Source organism: Giraffa tippelskirchi, chromosome 1 (genome assembly GCF_054371585.1).
Source record: "Giraffa tippelskirchi isolate mGirTip1 chromosome 1, T2T-mGirTip1v1.2.pri, whole genome shotgun sequence".
NCBI lineage: Eukaryota > Metazoa > Chordata > Mammalia > Artiodactyla > Giraffidae > Giraffa > Giraffa tippelskirchi.
In genome coordinates this window covers 199325703-199344343 of record NC_137275.1, presented here as the reverse complement: position 1 = coordinate 199344343, position 18641 = coordinate 199325703, and the positions used below count along the sequence as shown (strand labels likewise).

Genomic DNA, 18641 nt, shown 5'->3' with positions numbered 1-18641 from the left:
GAACATTTATTTCAGAGTACTTTATGACTTGACTGATTAGAGACCTGGCTTTTCAGGTTTTTTTGTTTTTTTTTTTTCGCTTTGCCTCAAGTTGCAGATATTTTTGTATCCAAAATCTGAAAATACTGGCCCTCAAAAGATATTGCAGAGAAGAAGAGGAATTCTAGTATGGGCAAGAGATAGAAAGTAGGACTGAGGGTTCTGTCAGGAAAAGATGGAAAGGAGACATGACATGTGCTGAATGTTGTCCTGCAAAGCTCTGCAGTTGGCCTGGAGTGCAAGGTGGGAGGTACTGAGTCCCACATCCCCATGGCAGAGTAAATACTTCACCCTTGTTGGCTAGCTTAACCTACCTTAGGGTGTTATTTGTAAGATAAGTAATATCTAAGTTTAGTTGCTGGGTTTTCTTCCCACTTTATTGATATATAACCTATAGATGAAATAAGTACTCTATTTTTAATGCAAACAACTGGTGACCTGAATCTTATTGATGAGATTAATGCATTCCAAATTTCTGTCATGCTCTTGTTTTCAAAATTGCACATAAATTATCAGTTACTAATATTACTTCACATGAGTTGTTCACACTAATTTTATAGAGAAGTAAACAATTTAAAAAAGATATTTCCTATCAGCTTAAAATGTGAGTTAGCAGTAATTTCTTGTTTGAATAATATTTAAGCATAATAGTTAATATAAGAAATCAGGAGGTAAATTTCCTTAACAGGCGGTATATTGGCTCTTGTGGGGTTTTTTTTCTGATTTTACGGTGTAGTAGTTGATACTTTTGACCATAAGTAGCCTCAAATTATTTGAAAAGTAGATGTGGTATTTCAGAAAAGCCAACAGGAGTCTCATTTTCTCCGTTTATAAAAAGTGGAGATAAAAACCATGAGCCCTGTTAAGTGGGCGAGAGGCTTCAGGACAGCAGTGGCAGCATGAAGCACTGGGCCTGGGCTTCAGTAATAGCAATGGAATTGTTGCTGTTTGTTTCTATTGTTGTTTTGTTTTTCTCTATGAAAAATTCTAGATTCACCGTCTTAGCAGAGACAACTAAATATCTTCTCCTCACTTTATAAAATGAGAAAGAATTTAAAAATAACTTCTTGTTTTTCAGTGATAGAATTTATATGCCAGAGCAGTTGGTGCTCTTTTTGATCGTGTAACTGTGTCAGCATATACATTTTCTGTTTTGTTAAACAGTCAACATATAGGATGATAAAACTCTATTAGAAATCCTGAATCAAGCATTGACTTGTTTGCCCAGGGTCAGTTTCCCTCAGTGATATTGAAGGCCTCATTCATAAGGCTTTCAGAAATGCTTCTCATTTCAAGAGAAACAGCTTGGCTAGCAGTCCCCCACCCTCAGCTCTCCCTTCCTCTCCCCCAAATGGCTTGAAAACCACTGGCCTCCAGACAATACAATACAACCCCATTGTTTTTTCAGTGATGAGAAGTTAGCATTTTACTAAATGCTAATTATTCTATGGTTTGAGTAATACTAAAATTATAAGAATTTACTACATTTTAAGGACTTGGCTTTGGTTATTAACTAATGTGGTGTTAACACAGGTATAGGAGGTAGGACAGTTGTAAAGGTTTCTCTTTTACACAGGAGCTGGGTTCTCATAAGTCGTTGTTGGCTATCTCACCTGTATGTTTGAATATGAGAGGATAAAACTTTTTATAGTGTTTTCTCTCACAGATAAATTAAAGTTGACTATGTATTGGAGAAGGTAATGGCAACCCACTCCAGTACTCTAGCCTGGAAAATCCCATGGACAGAGGAGCCTGGTAGGCTGCAGTCCATGGGGTCGCTAAGACTGAGCGACTTCCCTTTCACTTTTACTTTCATGCATTGGGGAAGGAAATGGCAACCCACTCCAGTGTTCTTCCCTGGAGAATCCCAGGGATGGCGGAGCCTGGTGGGCTGCCGTCTATGGGGTCGCACAGAGTCGGACACGACTAAAGCGACTTAGCAGCATGTATAAATGCGTATGTATGATGTTCAGTGTTTTAGTCATTATCTCTTGAAAAAAAGAATTGCTTGTAAAATGTTTTGGTGTTTTCTGTTGTCCCTATGACAGTTCAATGGGGAAATTTAAAACATCCTCTGCTTTTGAGCAGGTATTCTGTGTGGGCTTTATCTGAGGGGTTCTTTCTGATTTGTTCATTTGCCTCCTGGGCAGTCTACTCCCGTAGGTATCAGTTCCTTGAGATGTCTAGAGTCTAATTAAATAAAGTTTCACAAAATTATAACAATTTCATTTTAATGGTAGTTGATGACTTAGTAGGTAGTTGTAATCCAGACTAAAAAATATTGCTTTGAACATCTTTTTAAAATTTGAAATGTTATAAAAAACATGCGTTTGACTCAAGTTGACAAGTTCTGTTGCTTGTTCTTCCATGTCTGAAGAGTGAATACTGTGTATATATTTATGTTCATAGTCTTTAGAATTAGGGTTTTAAAAAGATTTAAAATGATTTCTTGTTCCATGACTAGAATTCTGAGAATCTGATTTTACTTTGGGGCACAAAAATTTGTCTTTCTGATTGATTTCTTTGGTGTGGGAATTGCTTGACATGCTGGGTGATTCATTTTCCAAAAGCAAAGTTTTCTGGTTATCTTTGTTTAAACCTTCATAGGGAAATGAGATGCTTTATTTCAAAAGATCTTGATGTAAGAGTGTGTTTCAGATTTTTTTTGGCAAATGTGTTTATGGAAAATTCTATCAATTCTCAAGAAAGTAATTTGCATTAAAGTGCAAAAATGCCCTCCTTTGTCAAGTATTTGCAAATTGTTTCAGTAAATATAATGTTATGTTTTTCCAACTATTTTCAGAGTAATTCTTCAGTCCAGTGTTCAGAGCTGTAAAACATCTGAACCTAACATTTCTGGCAGTGCAGGCATTACTAAACGAACCACCAGATCTGCTTCAAGAAAAAGCAGTTTTAAAAGGTGAGAAAAGAACCCTACTCTTCTGAAGTGTTTCAAATATTGGCTTTCCAGTTTAATCTTCTGGAAATAGGAATGAAGACAGGAGAAAGCAAAGCCCCAGTGGTGGGAAATTAATCAAAAATGTTTGACTTGTTCATCATCTGAGAAAATCTGGACCTTTTTAATTTAGGGTTTTGTTTTGTTTTTCAGAGGTCATTCTTAACACGGAAATGTGGTCTCTGGGTCATAATACGGGAAAGTTGAGAGTGTTGTGTTCTTCTGAGTTCTTAAATTGAGAACTTCCAAAGCTCTCTGTCAGGACTTGGAGGAAATCTTTCTGTCTATGTATCAGATTCGTCATAATTGTTGGAGAATTAGTTGCACATAAGTGGTGGAAAAATGAGAACTCTTGAGAGTTTGGGATCTTTCTTTACCTAGTGACTGCCCTCTTGGCCACAGTCTACCCCCAGAGGGGTAGCTCTTTCACTTTCTGGCCTAGCATCATGCACTTCCTTCATTAGTATACACTCTGACAAGAAAATGGACATGTTCTGTGACCAAATCCATCACTCACCATTGTTTTTGGATGTTTATCATGATCCGAGACATTTCATTTTTAACATATTCCAAAACCAGACCCCCTTTTAGGAGAGGGCAGATTGCCCACTTCCCATCGTCTCAGGATGGATAAGCGGGCACCTTGTTTGTGTCTTTGTATCTTTGCCGATACATATTTATGTATCTTTGCTGGCGACCCATGAGGCACGACGGGGTTGTCTTACAGAGATCACAAGCGACCTAAGATAATCTGCACCAGATTTTAGAATGCTCTTCACAGTTTTCCTTGCTATTTTTTAACTTCTCTGCTCTCAGACCTTTGAGGCTTTGGGCCTGCCGTGACCTTCAGTGCTGAGGTGGTTTCTGGTGCAGCCCCACGGCAGCCTGTGTCCTAAGGGACTCGCTAACGACCTAAGAGCTCTGTGTGTTTTACTGTTTGAAGGAATTGTTCAGTTCTGCCACTGTTTCTTTTTGCGGATTCTTTTGTACAGTTTTTACTACAAACTTTTATTTGGCTAAGAATGTGATGGTGCCACCAAACAAGTATTTGAGAATTGAGCACTGACTCATGATTTTAGGGTTTAAAACTTTTCCTTAGGGAAGGTATCAAATACTCTTTAATTCCACTGAGAAGAATATTAGAGAAATGCTGACAAAAAAGTCAAGAGTTTAGGTACATTATAACATAATACCAGAATTTTTTTATAACAGTAAGAAATAGGAAATGATGGATGAATTCTGCCAAATGAATTGAGAGTCATGTTTTCAAAGAAAAGTTAATGACCTGGGTTAACTGCTTATGGAGCAATAAGTGAAAAGGGCTACACATAAAACTTATGAAATATTGCTTTAATTTTATAAATGTAAAGTGTGTTTTATATATGTCTAAAAGTGTACAGGTATATAAATATTTTTAAGCCTAAATATTTATGTGTGTGTGTGTGTGTGTGTGTGTGTGTGTGTTAGTCACTCAGTTGTGTCCGACTCTTTGGGACCCTGTGGACTGTAGTCCGCCAGGTTCCTTTGTCCATGGAATTCTCCAGACAAGAATACTGGAGTGGGTAGCTATTTTCTTCTCCAAGATAAAGGGAAAATATGCTATAATACCAGTTTTTCCGGTTGGTAGAACAGTTGGGGAGTCTTTTTTTTTCTTTTTTAAATCATTTTCTTTTTTTCTAACTTTTCTACAATAAATGAGGCGAAATGGGAGGTTTTTTAACTTTGACTCTTTTATGTAAATTATTAAAAATTTAAATAAAAGGCCTGCTGCTGGTGATAGTTAGACATATTTTGAACGGACATATTCTTTTCAGACTTCCATCACGGCCAAGTGTGTTTTGCACATTTAATTCTGCTTTCTGCTTTCCCGGATGGTGCTCTGCAGGTTCAGATGAGATGACTAGAGTCCCGAAGCCGGGACTGCACATGCCGGGTCACACCGAGTTCCTCTTAGGGTGTGGCCGTATGGCAGTTTTTCCATCTAGGTCTTATTTGAGTGATCTAAACTTGTGCTTTTCAGCAGAGGTGGTTCCTGATTGCGGTGAGCATCTGCCTGAGGTCCCTGGACTTGTTGCTTTGAGGACTTGAAGTAGAGCTCAGACTGAATAGTTTGACTGAATATTGAAATGGCCCAAAGTAGTTTTCAGGCAATTGGGATAGTGCCGAAAACCAAAAAGACTTCTTTTAAATTCTGAAATGGACTTTCAGAGATCTGGAGGGACATAGAAGTAAAACAACAGGAGTCCGTTGGGTTTCATAGTGCTTTCAACCACGCCCTCCCTCCATGTCGGATCTCCTTTGCCTCTTTCCTGGCTTTGGCCTGTTTTGACATCACCTTAACTGCGACCACCTGCAGCTCACAAGAGAAAGGCAAATGCATTATGTACAGTCCCACTCCTGCTTCTAGGAAATAATGGGCATCAGGCACCCCAGCCGTAGCCTGTATTTTTATCCTATAGGATAGTACTCGTTTTGAGGTGAAGGATAACTGATTCAGGACAAAATAACGTGAGCTAAGATGGTTGACTAATTTTAAAGTACTGCATAGAAATCTTTTCTTGGAACAGCATATATATATACACATATAAAATAGTACCCCATTTCTGTGTACATTAATAAACACTTTCAAGGCACCAGGGCTGACAGTCTGCTGTTCCTCCCATTTGCGAGGTCCTCTCTCTTGCAGGTTGATGATGTCCGTGTGTCATCATCTCTATTGTGCCACAGAACTTGACCTTTCATTTCTATGTTCTGTTCTACTCTTAGAGGCTTCCAGGATGAACACCTCACCCCAAGTCACTTTCCATTGATTTGGCTCTTTTGATTTTTGACAGTTTACAGAGAGGCTGTACCTCTTTGAAGAACTTTTCCACAAATACGCTAAAAAAAAGTCGTTATTTGGAGACTGAAAAAATCATTATGAATGTTGTCATAAGTATTTGTTGTTGGGAAGAATTGCCACCGTGTTTCTCTCATGGCAGGTGATTACTCTCCCATGTATCCATTGAACATTAGCCACATCTAAACTTAAATCTTAAGTGTTAAGCTCTGCTCTGGCACAACCAGTTTAGGCATGGAAACACTGGAGTGTCTGGTGGCAGATGGGGTGCTGAGGGGAGTCTGTATGGCACCTTCCTCATCCCCTTTCTTAAGTCCAGAGAAGTAAATTAATGGACTTCTACACCCCCCACTTCCTGTTAGAGCTAGAAACCAATTTTAATATTTCTCTTGTAATAATTGCTAAATCCACTGAAAAACCAGCTACATAGAATTGGCCTGTTTTTCAGTGTTCTCATATGGACTGTCTGAAAAGTTCTTTTAGAATGAGTCTCAAACATTTCATCATCAAGCCTCTGATTGAGAACCTTTAGCCACCTCGTTTGATGTCATTCAGATTGATTCATGTCTTTACACAGCTCACCCATTGAGTGCATGTTACTGTAAGCTTATGTTGTTTCTTTGGGTCAGTCTTTTGTTCATTTCCTTTTTAAAAGAAATCGTAACTTCATTTGTTTTCTAAGAAAATTGTCATGTACAAGTGCCTTTTTTATTCTAAGTTGCATCATGGGGAACCATCACTTTCTGCTTATTTTTTGTGCCTAATTATATTTCGGAGGAAGATAAATACTCAAGACTCTTTCCTCAGCCTCTGAAGCCATGAGTCTTTTCACAGGCCTTTCAGTTGAGAGTAGCTGCATTTCAGACTCAGGCTTTTTAAGTCTTCTCATTGTGAAGTTTGCCATCATCATACCTTTCAGTGCTTCTTGTCCTTAGAGTCTCAGATCTCAGTGTCTATTCCATCACCTCTGGGCTTTAATTTTTTGTTACTGCCATTATCTTTAAAAACTGTATCACTGTAGGAGCCCCAGCATGTTGTATCTAAATATTCTTTCCTGCTGGTTACCTCTGTTCTTTTAAATTATTAATCTTCGTTTGAAATTTCAGATATCTTCCCACTTGGCTTCCCAAACTGACCTGGACCTTTATACTCAGTACTCTCTTGGGGTCTCAGAAACTAAGGGACTGATTCAGATGAGCTGCTCTGATAGAACCTCATCATCATCTAAGTGAGGGTCACCTCCAGATGGGAATTGGTTTCTCTCTTTTCTTTTGCTTCAGTTGTCCTCTGAAAGTCGCTGTTTAGTTGAAAGTTACAGTGATCTCTTGGGGAAGGAAAGAAGGGAGGTAGGGTGAAGATCAACCTAGATCAGTTACCCACATACAGAAAAGGGTCGGTGGCTGTCCCCTTGCAGCTGTGCGGCAGTGTGGAGCAAGGCGGGAGCAGGTGCGGGGTGCCGGCTGCACTCTGCTAAACTGGAAACGGCTTGCAGTGCCCCGGCTTTTTCTGTAACCAGATTCTGCCTTTGGAAATAATCAAGTAACACTTCTTTATCTTCTCGTTCTTTCCCACTTTTCCCACAGCCTGATTCCTCAGAGAGAAAGAAAGAAAAGGAATGCTTTGCAACAAATGCCCTTAATGGCATTATGGTACTCTCATTGCTCGGCTGCTTTTGCCCTCCCTTCTTTTTTTATTGTTGTTTATTGTTTTTTAATTTTTTGCAGAACTGAAACATTTTCTGCTCTGCCTTTTCTCTCCTGTTTGTCTTTACTTTATGGTTGATATTGTACTGTCTTTTCCAAAGTATCTGTCATTAAAGAATTATACAAGTGTATACTTTTTAGCATGTCAATATTTTTATTATGTTGCCTTCCTTGTCTTTGATAACTACGTATGGGACACTTAAAAGCCTTCATGGTAAAATCCTTTTTTTTTTCCCCTGTAGTCCCTCCATTTCAAGGACTAAAACAGTCTTGCGTTAAGTAAAAACCTGTGACCAGAACTGAAGGAAGACTCTAGGAACAGAAAACTACAACAGGACTTTAGCACAATTTATTTGGGAAAAAAAAAAATTGCAAAAGCCTTAGCTGCTTTCCACCTAACAAGTTTATTCAATGAAGAAAATGTCCACTGGAATTTAAATAACTACATGAGCTTGGGTGCAAGTGAATGACTTGAAGAGGGCCCAACTCTCCTCCTATAGAAACGTCTTGAACACAAAAAGCTGTTGTAAATTAGTCTCAGGTGTAAATATCAAAGCCGTCTGTTATCAGGAGAGCTGACTAGTCTGTGTGGTGCACGTATGTCCCTGTGATGGCAATCATTTTAGCTGCTGGCCTTCAGAAGAATTGAGGATCTGATGGAGGTTTTTTACTTATTTATTTGCTGTTCACCCTGTGTCAAAATTTACAAAGATAAAACAAGCATTACTGAAATGGTACTTTCTGTGATTTGATACTATTTGGTTTGATCATCTTCACTTTAATATTTGTAATACTGTTGTAATGTTGACTCTGTTAAGTACCCAAGCTGCTTGTCTTCCACCAAAGAGTGCTTTATTAACAAGAATCTGTGAAAACCACATTTGAAGACTGTTGCATGTTGTAATACAAAGTGATACTTTGGTAACCTAAACCTTTCAAGAGGTTGTTAGAGAATGTTAGTAGTAGCTTTAGAAGACTCAGGAAGAGAGACTAGCTTCAGAGTTGGAAGATTGTATAAGTCATTCTTTTTTGTGTCATTTTGAGTCTGAAGAATGTCAAGGCTGCCCACTATTTGGTTACCCAGTCAGACAAATTAAAATCATATTTCCATGCAGGAAAAAACCCCACACTGTTGGTGTTTCCCCTGGAAACAGTGATCCCAAATAATGACGACTTTTTTAAAAAGTTACTTTGTTAGGGTCTTTCTCTGTAGCATTGTGAATTTTTGTGTTGTTATGTTAACAGCCTCAGGCCTTTTGGTTTCAGTCATGGTTATTTGCATCTGGATTTCACTTATTTGTAAATAAGAAACTCACTGTTGCCTTTCGTTAGGGAATACAACTAATAACTCTTGGCAGAGTGCCTTCTCCCCTCAATCCCACAGAAACACAGCAATCTGTAACGTAAAGCAATGACAAAACAATTTATTCGCTGCTAAAAAGAAACAGGGCCCAAAATAAAAGAATATTTATAGTCACCTTGGTTACTTCCATAAGTGAATGGTTTAGTTATTGTTAACCAGTGTTTGGCTATCCTAGTTTCGAGAATGAGGAGATATATTGAAAGGCAAAATGCCTTCACATTCTTTACAAGGTGAATGCATCAGGTCAGTAGGCAATTCCATTTTTAAAAAGCTGCCTTTTTAATATAGTTACAAAGAATAATGAGTGGTTGGAGTAAGATTAAAGTCTGTTTAATGTAAAAAGCAATTAGAAGACTGTGGATCTCTTGTGGTATTTACTGTCTTGGAGTAAATTATAAGTTTGCCTCGTTTTGAGGGGAGATGGAAGATGCCATTGTTTTGATCAAACAAGCAGCTCCTCCTCATTGGGCACCATGGGGTAGGGCCATGCCGGCTTCTAAACATCAGAACCAGACCTCAGAAAAACAGTGGTTTTCTATCCCTGAAAGTTCATAAATACAAAGACCCACTTACCTGAGGGAAGACAGCTCTTGATGAAGCTTTGAGTGGAAAAAGAAACCTGTTGGCTGTGTTGTTCTGGGAGATACTAAATATTCAAGCTGTGCCCAGGCATAAAACACTTGAATTCTCAGGGCAACTCTTCTTCCCTTGATACCTTTAAAGGCCATTTCCTACATAATTGATCCCAGCAGTTAGGAAAATCAAACTTCCATCTGAACCGTTCTTGCTGATCAGAACGAGTAAATGCTGTCTCCATCACAGTGAATAAGCCATCTGATGTTTTGGCCAAGAGTGAAAAATTTGGGCTTCAATGTACTTTTTGTTTTACTAATTGCCTTTTTGTGTGGCTGCTCAAGTTTTCCAGCTAGAGTTGCTATCACTGTGTTTCTTTCTAAAAATCCTTGTATTTGACAGGCTCACTGAAAGTAGTCATAGCAAACTAGTGATTTGTTAAGAAGCATTCCTTGGAACACACAACTTGGGATAGTGCTTCAGATGGATTGTATAGCACACTGTTAAGGGGATATTGAGAATCTAGGAAGTCTCTGGGTCTAACTGATGGCAGGTTCTTCCTGCTGTAAATACAGGACTCTTCCTCCTGTCCCCAACTGAAACTTCAGCACACCCAAGAATCTTCTCAGAATCCCATTTTTAGTTTGTTGTATAAGATCTTGGTATGGAATATGAAATAGGGCATGTCAGATATGGAGAGATTTCTTTAACTTGAGAGCCTTAAACAGCTTTGAAAAGACACCAAGAGAGTTTCCATTGGGATAAAAATTAGAAATGAGTATTTTTAGGTGCGCTTGAAGCTTTCTGGGGACTCAAATCGTCAACAGTCAGGGACAGTCCAAAAGAAGAGTGTCTGCCAAACTGGGTACCTAGATGTGTGGACAGACTTCCATTTTGTAATGCTAAAGAAAAACTAGAAATCCCTCTAACCTGTGAATGAAGAGGGATGGATCCTGAGCAGTGCCTCAGTAAAACAAGTAGCCTTACTTGTCAAAATGTAGCTGCATCTAAGTGGCACACTGCTCTTCTGGTCTCCAGAATTTTTCTGTTCTAAACTTGATTCTCTTAGCCTATCCCCACCTGCTTGCTTCCCTGCCCTCCTCCGCCTCTCACAGGGGTGATTTCTACCTCTTGGGCCCAGACAAGATTTAAAGAGTTCCCAAGTGTTCTCGTGAGGCGATGTGTCTGCCCTTGGAATGTGGGATGCTTCGGTGAGCTGTTCAGACCATCGGGCGATCTGGGCCGCGTTATGCAAAGAGCTCTGGGAGCCTTTTCTTTGCTTGACAAATGAGCGTTGCGCTCCTTTGATGTTTGTCAGAAAATAGCATAGCTGCTTCTCTTCATACATTTTTTAAACTAGTAATTGCATTTTGGAAAGCAAAAGCAACTTTAAAAGTCTGTTTTAATTCTGTAATAGTTTTCTCCCTTCAAAACTGTCCTGTGAGGATGGCTGCTTTTCTTCCTTTTCTCTTAAATCTGAGTATTCTCCATGTCCCTAAGTGGAAATACTACAGATGTTTAATCAACTGGACAGTTCACCTATACTGTGTAGGAAATTACCTCCTTAATTGCCCAGTAGAATTAACTGTCAGCATATATGTTCATCTGATTATATTATTGTACTTTTATATCAATGATTTGCAGACTTTTATCTAACCTGCACTCATGTATAGATTATTAAAAGTTTTAAAATGTAACTGATTAATCAATATTTGATCAGTCATTGTCTTGATTTTTTTTAAGTAAAATGTATATTTCTAATCATATTTTATAAAGCTGAGAGAACTGGTTGAATGAATGTTTATTTTCCTGAAGGTATTTTTAAGATAAAGCTTCATAATGGCCTGTAAACTTTGCATATCTATGTAGTTTGATACATATTGTCACATTTGTGTATTGTAACTGGTTTTATACAAAATGTTGAATAATGGAAGTTGTATAATTATAATCATATAATTAAAAGTATTAACCAAAGAGCCTTTTGAATTTTTTACTCACTTATCATTCTGAATCATGGTAAGCTGTGGTTAAAGTGTAAAGTGGATATAACCCTCTGCAGTATTAGTTTGCTAGGATGTGGTCTGGGTGGCTTAACAGAAATTTATTTTGTTACAGTTCTAGAGGTTATAAATCCCAAGATCAGGGTGTTGTTAGCTGCATTGGTTTCTCTTCCTCTCTTCTGATGCCTCTCTCTCTGCCCTCCAATCCCTGGTGTCCCTCTGTCTGTCTTCCATTTCTTATCATATGAATCAGGTTGGATTAGGGTCTATCTTAATGGCCTCATTTTAACTTCATTACCTTTTTAAAGACACTGTCCCCAGATACAGTTCCATTCTGAGGTATTGGTGGTAGGACTTCGACTTAAGAATTTGGGGGGTATACTGTTTAGTCTGTAACATCTTCCTCAGGATAAGACAGTAAGCAAGTGAGGGGGCTCCTGATATTCTCATTCTCATACCCGTTCTACAGATACCCATTAACCAGCTCAGGCATGCAAAGGTTTGACCCTTCCGAAAACTGCTAAGGAAAAGACACATGTAAGTCAGACCCTTGGAGTCTCGTGGGTCATACATTGTAGCCCCTTCATTTTACCTGCCAAGGTCCGGATTAAAGTGCTGAGTAAAGGCAGGACCAGTGCTGGAGCACTTCATATCCCAGTGTATAACCAAGGATGCCACCCACAGCTAATATCTGCCTTCCCTCTTTCTTGGTCTCCTGCAGGGCAGAATCCTAAAAAACCTAATTGCCCACACCGTCCTGCAGAGGTTATGCCTAGGATGTAGGAACCTGTCCTGTTAAGGGGTGCTGTCCAGTTCCCCCAAGAACCTAGCTTTGATTTGTTCTAGGATATGAATTTTCAAAGTACAAAGTCAAGGGACTGGTCTTCTCATCCAAACTCCTGCGTACCACTGCCCACAAAGAGCAGTTTCCAGGCTTTGCCACGTCTGCCTGCCCCTGTATGGTTTACCCTGAGTTGTGTGCCCTCCTGCTGACCCACTGGAACTCAGGTGGCATTGGCCAAGCAGCTCAAGATATGTGAGCGTGAAGGGGGAAGGCTTGGCAGTCAGGCTCTGAGGCTTGGCTCTGGATGAAACTAGAGGACATGCCTCTTTCTCATGGGAGTAGCCATGTCTTCCAGGGCTCTGCAGTGTGAGCGACCAGCCTCTGAGACCCTAGCCCTGTAGATTCTTGCTTGCTTTCTCTGTTGTTGACCACTGTCCAGTTTTCGTTTACCGCAAGGACAGTTCAGTAAACACCTCTACTTCTGTTCCATAAATAAAATGGGAATAGGAGAATTTTCACCTTAACAGTTATAATGAGAATTAAGTGAGATAATACATTGGACATACTTCAAATGGCGTTTGGCACCTAGCTTTCAATAAGTTAATTTTTATTGTTGTTCAGTCACTCAGCTGTGTCTGACTCTTTGCGACCCCATAGAGTGCAGCACGCCTGGCCTTCTTCACCATCTCCCGGAGCTTACTCAGACTCATGTCCATTGAGTTGGTGATGCCATCCAACAATCTCGTCCTCTGTTGTCCCCTTCTCTTCCTGCCTTCAGTCTTTTCCCAGCATCAGGGTCTTTTCTAATGAGTCAGCTCTTCACATCAGGTGGCCAAAGTCTTGGAACTTCAGCTTCAGCATCAGTCCTTCCAATGAATATTCAGAATTGCTTTCCTTTAGGAGTCAGTAAATTAATTTTTATACATACAAGGTAATTTTCTCTTAATTAGGTAAAGACCAATTTTTGATAGCAGATGATCATCTCTCAGTCTCTGCTATTTTTGGTCCCTGCAGCATAATTCCATACAAGTATAACGAGAAATTTTTAAAGAGGCCAGACAATTTGACTTCTGAATGGAGAAATTCCCACACTGAAACTCCTTTGTGAGTGATCAAGGCAGAGTGCTGAAATGATTTAGTAGAGAAGCCCCCGTCATATTGAAATAGCAAGTTGATACAGAAAGGGCAGTCAGCAATGTACACTCTAAAATGAGCTCTACCATTTATTCTGTGGATCCTTTATCTGCCTCCTGGCTCGCACTTTGTTCATCCATAAAACTGGACTAGTAAATGCACGGTGTTTGGATTAGAAGAGACCAAAGTACGTGATTGTGCCTTAGTATAGGGCCCGGTGTTGTGTGGAGCATAATATCCACCATTGCTTTCTTTTCCTCCACTTTTGGGTCTTAAGTGCAACTGGGGGTACATTGAGAGTCAGTGTAGTGGGAGGAATTCTCCAAAAACTTCTCTGTAGTATGCCATGACTTAAGGAATCATTCTCTCCCCATTGTTGCGCATGTAGGTAGTTTCCAACTTTTTACTGTTTTACCACTGCATGAATATTCTCATATGTAAATTCTTCCTGGGTGGTGCTGCTTATTTCCTTATGTTAAATTCTTTTAAAAGGCATTTCTAGGTCAGGGACATGCAAAATCTTAAAACTTTTGATGTACACTGCATCAAAAAGCAGCTTGATTAATAATAGTTCAGAGCATGGATTCTGAACCCAGACTGGGTATAAACCTTTGCTCTGCCACTTATTAGCTGTGTGATTTGGGCCAGAATGACAATATCTAATACGGTTGTATGGGGATTTAATATTTGTTAATTACTTAGAACAAGCACCTGGTACATACTAAGAGCCATTATATATTATGTTTAATTAAAAAATTAAAATATATGGTTGTATGAGGATTTAACATTTGTTAATTACTTAGAACAAGTACCTGGTACCTATTAAGAGCCATATATATTATATTTAATTAAAAAATTAGAATATTGCCTTAATGCTTTTCAAAAGAACTATCACACATACAGTCCTCTGTACTCCCTCTGTACCACATTGGCAGCTGCTGTTGTGACACTGCTGAGCGGGCTAACAGGACAGCACTGACCCTAGTGCCATGGGTCACAGTCACCATTCCTCCCTGCTATACACAGTCCAGTCTTTGAGCTGCCCCATTATTCAGATTTGGGGCATTTTGTCTTCTAAGTGGTTGGCATAATATACTCCTTTATTACATATAGTATCACCATCTTCTCGCTTACTGGAGGAGCATATGGACTCTGGGAAACTCTTTCAGGTTCCTCTCAGTACATAACCCCAGCTCCCTCAATGGGGAACCTGGCTCGGTCCACGTGGAATGGAAATCCCTCCACCCTGCCCCTGAAGCACATCTGATCTCTGCCTTGTCTCAACTGTGTCTCATTTCTTTGCTAGCAAGTCTGCATGGCTTTGACATGCTTCTGGATGATGGGTGCTCTATCCACACTGAGATGCCCAGGTAAGGAGGCCTCCTGCAGGGTGGGACCCTGGCTGCGGCCCCTCTGATTCTTATATCATCAGTTTAAATGAGGAGAGGCTTTGGGTGGAATAGAAGAAGGGGGGGGTGGAGTAGTAGGGTTTGTGCATTGTTTTACTTTGAGAAAGACAGTGGTTCTCATGGTGGGTTTGCTTCTCTATGTAAAACAAGATGACTTTTCAGGCAGACAATTCTTCCTTGTGTAGAACGCCAGAGAATGCAGCCAGTCTGGCATTCCTTCCAAACCTCCCCCACCTGCCCCTCCTACTAAATGCCAGTAGTGTTCCCACCCATTGGGTAATCCAACTCCCCTGCCCCCCTAAATGACATTTTCACCCACTTTCAGGAGGCAGTGCCGCCCCCAGTTGGGAGCTGCTGATTAGGTTCAAATACAGCTTTACTGGGCGATGTCACAGAAACAGCAGTAGACTGTTTGTGAAGTGAATATCGTGCTCTCATCTTGTTTTACTCTGGTCCAAGCCCCAGCTGGCAGAGGAAGGGCATGAAGGAAAGGTTTCATTAATATAGGAGGCAGCGGGGGCTAACCCTGAGAACAGGGCTCATCGTCATGAAAGTGGGGGACTCGGACTTCAGGCCGGCCTTCCTACCTGGCCCTGGCTTATCAGTGTAGCAGCCACAGGGAGGTTGCCCATCCTGTGTTCTCCATCCCTAAGTGTGAGGGGTCTATTGTGACAGAGCTGGGTGACACACAGGGGTACCCTAGGCAGACTAGTGATTGGCATATCCTCAAGCAGCAGTTGAGTATTCATTCAGCTTTGGCAGACAGGAGTGGGGATGGGGACATGATAACTGGTGGCCCCCCTAGCTCACTCCTGCCTTTCAGAGTGTTTCTGTCTGGCCAGCCCTATATTTGTCCACTTTTAAACAGCATGAAACTTGGGGTCTTTTCTCCAGCCAGCAAATTAAACCAGTCCCTATAGTATCCAGTAACCCCCTAAGACAGGTTCTGGTGTTGTAAATACAACTCCGTCTGTCTCCCCCCCCCCTTTTCTAGTGATGGTTGGATATCCCGGGCTGTGACCTATCTAGACCGACTTTTAATCTGGCTCGGGATCCGCAGGGACTAGATCTCCAGAGGTCTCCCCTGGACAACACAGCGCTTACCATCGGAAATTTTCTCAAGATGCAATTTAAACCTGTTTTCTCAGGCCCATGCCTCAGCCTTGTAGCATAGGAGTTTTTGCCTCATTCTTCCCCTGGGTATTGAGATCTCAGCCCAAAGCCAGAGCTGGGACTTCCTGTAGGCTACCTGGATGACTGGGTTGGGAGCAGGACCAGGCTGGCACCCCCTCTCTGGTAGTGGTACAATTCCAAGTGGATAGCATTCTTTGAGCTTTCTTACATTAGACTCCTTGTGACTATCCGATGGGAGCTGATTCCTCTGTCTCCCTCAAACACAAGATTATGAAGACTTCATAGACAAGCCCTCCATGGCATCACTGGCTGGGCGTCATCCAGCTCCAGGGGTGCCGGTCACACAGGTGCACTGAAGGGTGCCCCCTAGATGTGTGCCCTGAAGAAGCCTGTTATCCAGTCATTCCAAGCCCTGTTCTGGGCCTTCAGGATCCTCGGTGAAAATCCCTGAAGGAGGTCTTTCCACCCTAGTCACGGGACCCTGGGTTTCCACATTCTTTGCTGGGCCACCTGGCCTCTGCATTTCTCCTGCTTCTTTTCTCCCAAGCATCCTACCCCTCTCGCTGAATGTTTCTTTGGCTCCTCCTCTTCCTTCCACTCTCACTTTCCCTTCTCACCAGAACGCTCTCCTTCTGATCATTTTGCACTGCCAAGAATGTAGGACTTACCTCAAGCATATTGTTTTCCTCTCTGTTGCTCTAATGTTGCTCTCCTATCTGAGGGGATGGGTGAAGTGCAGACCAGAGCCACCAACACATCTATGCAGGTGGTTCATCGAGGTGAGTGAGGTCCCCTGGGGCTGGGTTGTATACACCCCTGACTGGAGATATCCTCGATGCCTCTGGCAGGGTGGCTATTCTGGAGAAAATACTCTTCCTCTTTTTTGAGAACTCTCAGAAACCCCTGAGGGACTTATGTGTAAGTTCAGTTCAGTCACTCAGTCATGGCCGACTCTTTGTGACCCCATGAACGGCAGCACACCAGGCTTCCCTGTCCTTCACCATCTCCCGGAGCTTGCTCAAACTCATGTCCCTCAAGTCGGTGATGCCATCCAACCATCTCATCCTCTGTCGTCCCCTTCTCCTCTTGCCTTCTATCTTTCCCAGCATCAGGGTCTTTTCCAATGAGTTAGTTCTTCCCATCAGGTGGCCAAAGTATTGGAACTTCAGCTTCAGCACCAGTCCCTCCAATGAATATTCAAGACTGATTTCCTTTAGGATTGACTGGTTGGATCTCCTTGCAGTCCAAGGGACTCGCAAGAGTCTTCTCCAACACCACAGTTCAAAAGCATCAATTCTTTGACACTCAGCCATCTTGATGGTTCAACTCTCACATCCATACATGACCACTGGAAAAACCATAGCTTTGACTATACGGAGCTTTGTCAGCAAAGTAATGTCTCTGCTTTTTAATATGCTGTCTAAGTTTGTCACAGCTGTTCTTCCAAGGAGTCTTTTATTTTCGTGGCTGCAGTCACCATTTGCAGTGACTTTGGAGCCCAAGAAAATAAAGTCTGTCACTGTGTCCATTGTTTCCCCATCTTATTTGCCATGAAGTGATGGGACCAGATGCCATGATCTTAATTTTTTGAATGTTGAGCTTTAAGCTAGCTTTCTCACTCTCCTCTTTCACTTTCATCAAGAGGCTCTCTAGTTCCTCTTTGCTTTCTGCCCTAAGGATAGTGTGATCTGCATATCTGAGGTTACTGATATTTCTCCCTGCAATCTTGATTCCAGCTTGTGCTTCATCCAACCCAGCATTTCTCATGATGTATTCTGCATGTAACTTAAATAAGCAAGGAGACAGTATACAGCCTTGACATACTCCTTTCCCAGTTTGAAACCAATCCATTGTTCTATATCTGGTTCTAACTGTTGCTTCTTGACCTGCATACAGGTTTCTCAGGAGGCAGGTCAGGTTGTCTGGTATTCCTGTCTCTTTAAGAATTTTCCACAGTTTGTTGTGATCCACACAGTCAAAGGCTTTAGCGTAGGCAATGATGTTTTTCTGGAATTCTCTTGCTTTTCCTATGATCCAGTGGATGTTGGCAGTTTGATCTCTGGTTCCCCTGCCTTCTCTAAATCCAGCTTGAACATCTGGATGTTCTCAGTTCACGTACTGTTGAAGCCTGGCTTGGAGAATTTTGAGCATTACTTTGCTAGCGTGTGAGATGAGTCCAGTTGTGCAGTAGTTTGAGCATTCTTTGGCATTGCCTTTCTTTGGGATTGGGATGAAAGCTGACCTTTTCCTATGTGTAAGTTGATGCCACTCTATTCTCACGACAGGTGTTCCCCCACGGTGCTCCCAAGTCAGCCCTCTGAAATGGGGCCACATTTTTGCAAAGAAACAAGGCAATTTGTGCTTGCCCCACACTATGGGGCCAGTTTCACCCGTGGTGAAGCTGTGATAGTTTAGAGAGCATTTGTGGTTTGGTTGGGGAAAGTCCTACTGCCTCGGGTCCTGGGAAACCTATGGCCAAGGAAAAGGCTATCCCGGAGCAACAGGAGATGGGCAGAGGTGGCCTGGGCCAGCAGAGGCTCCTGGAGCCATTCGGACTTCAGGCTCCATGAGGCCCCTGGGAGAGCCAAGCTTCTGCCCCTGTCTCCACCAGTACCTTGTCAACCTTGAACCTAGTCTCATGCCCTCCCAAGACTTGCCATCACCACCTGTGCAGGAGACCTATTAAAGCTTTCTACATGCTTGCTAA

General features: G+C 41.5%; 1 protein-coding gene across 21 annotated transcripts in view; it reads left to right on the top strand.

The window, feature by feature from the left end:
• The window catches only part of CDC14B (cell division cycle 14B), a 123821-nt gene extending 105180 nt beyond the window's left edge, over positions 1-18641 (top strand). For 4 of the 21 annotated variants that reach the window (XM_081523372.1, XM_081523310.1, XM_081523414.1 and 1 more), the window contains one exon: positions 7780-11447. In XM_081523372.1, the coding sequence (XP_081379498.1) occupies positions 7780-7816 (37 nt within the window). In that variant the 3' untranslated portion in view covers positions 7817-11447. Of the gene's footprint in view, positions 1-2842; positions 2960-7417; positions 7669-7779; positions 11448-11942; positions 12011-14697; positions 14762-15794 lie in introns of those variants that run through there. The other 17 variants (XM_081523301.1, XM_081523383.1, XM_081523258.1 and 14 more) reach the window with 10 other exon arrangements.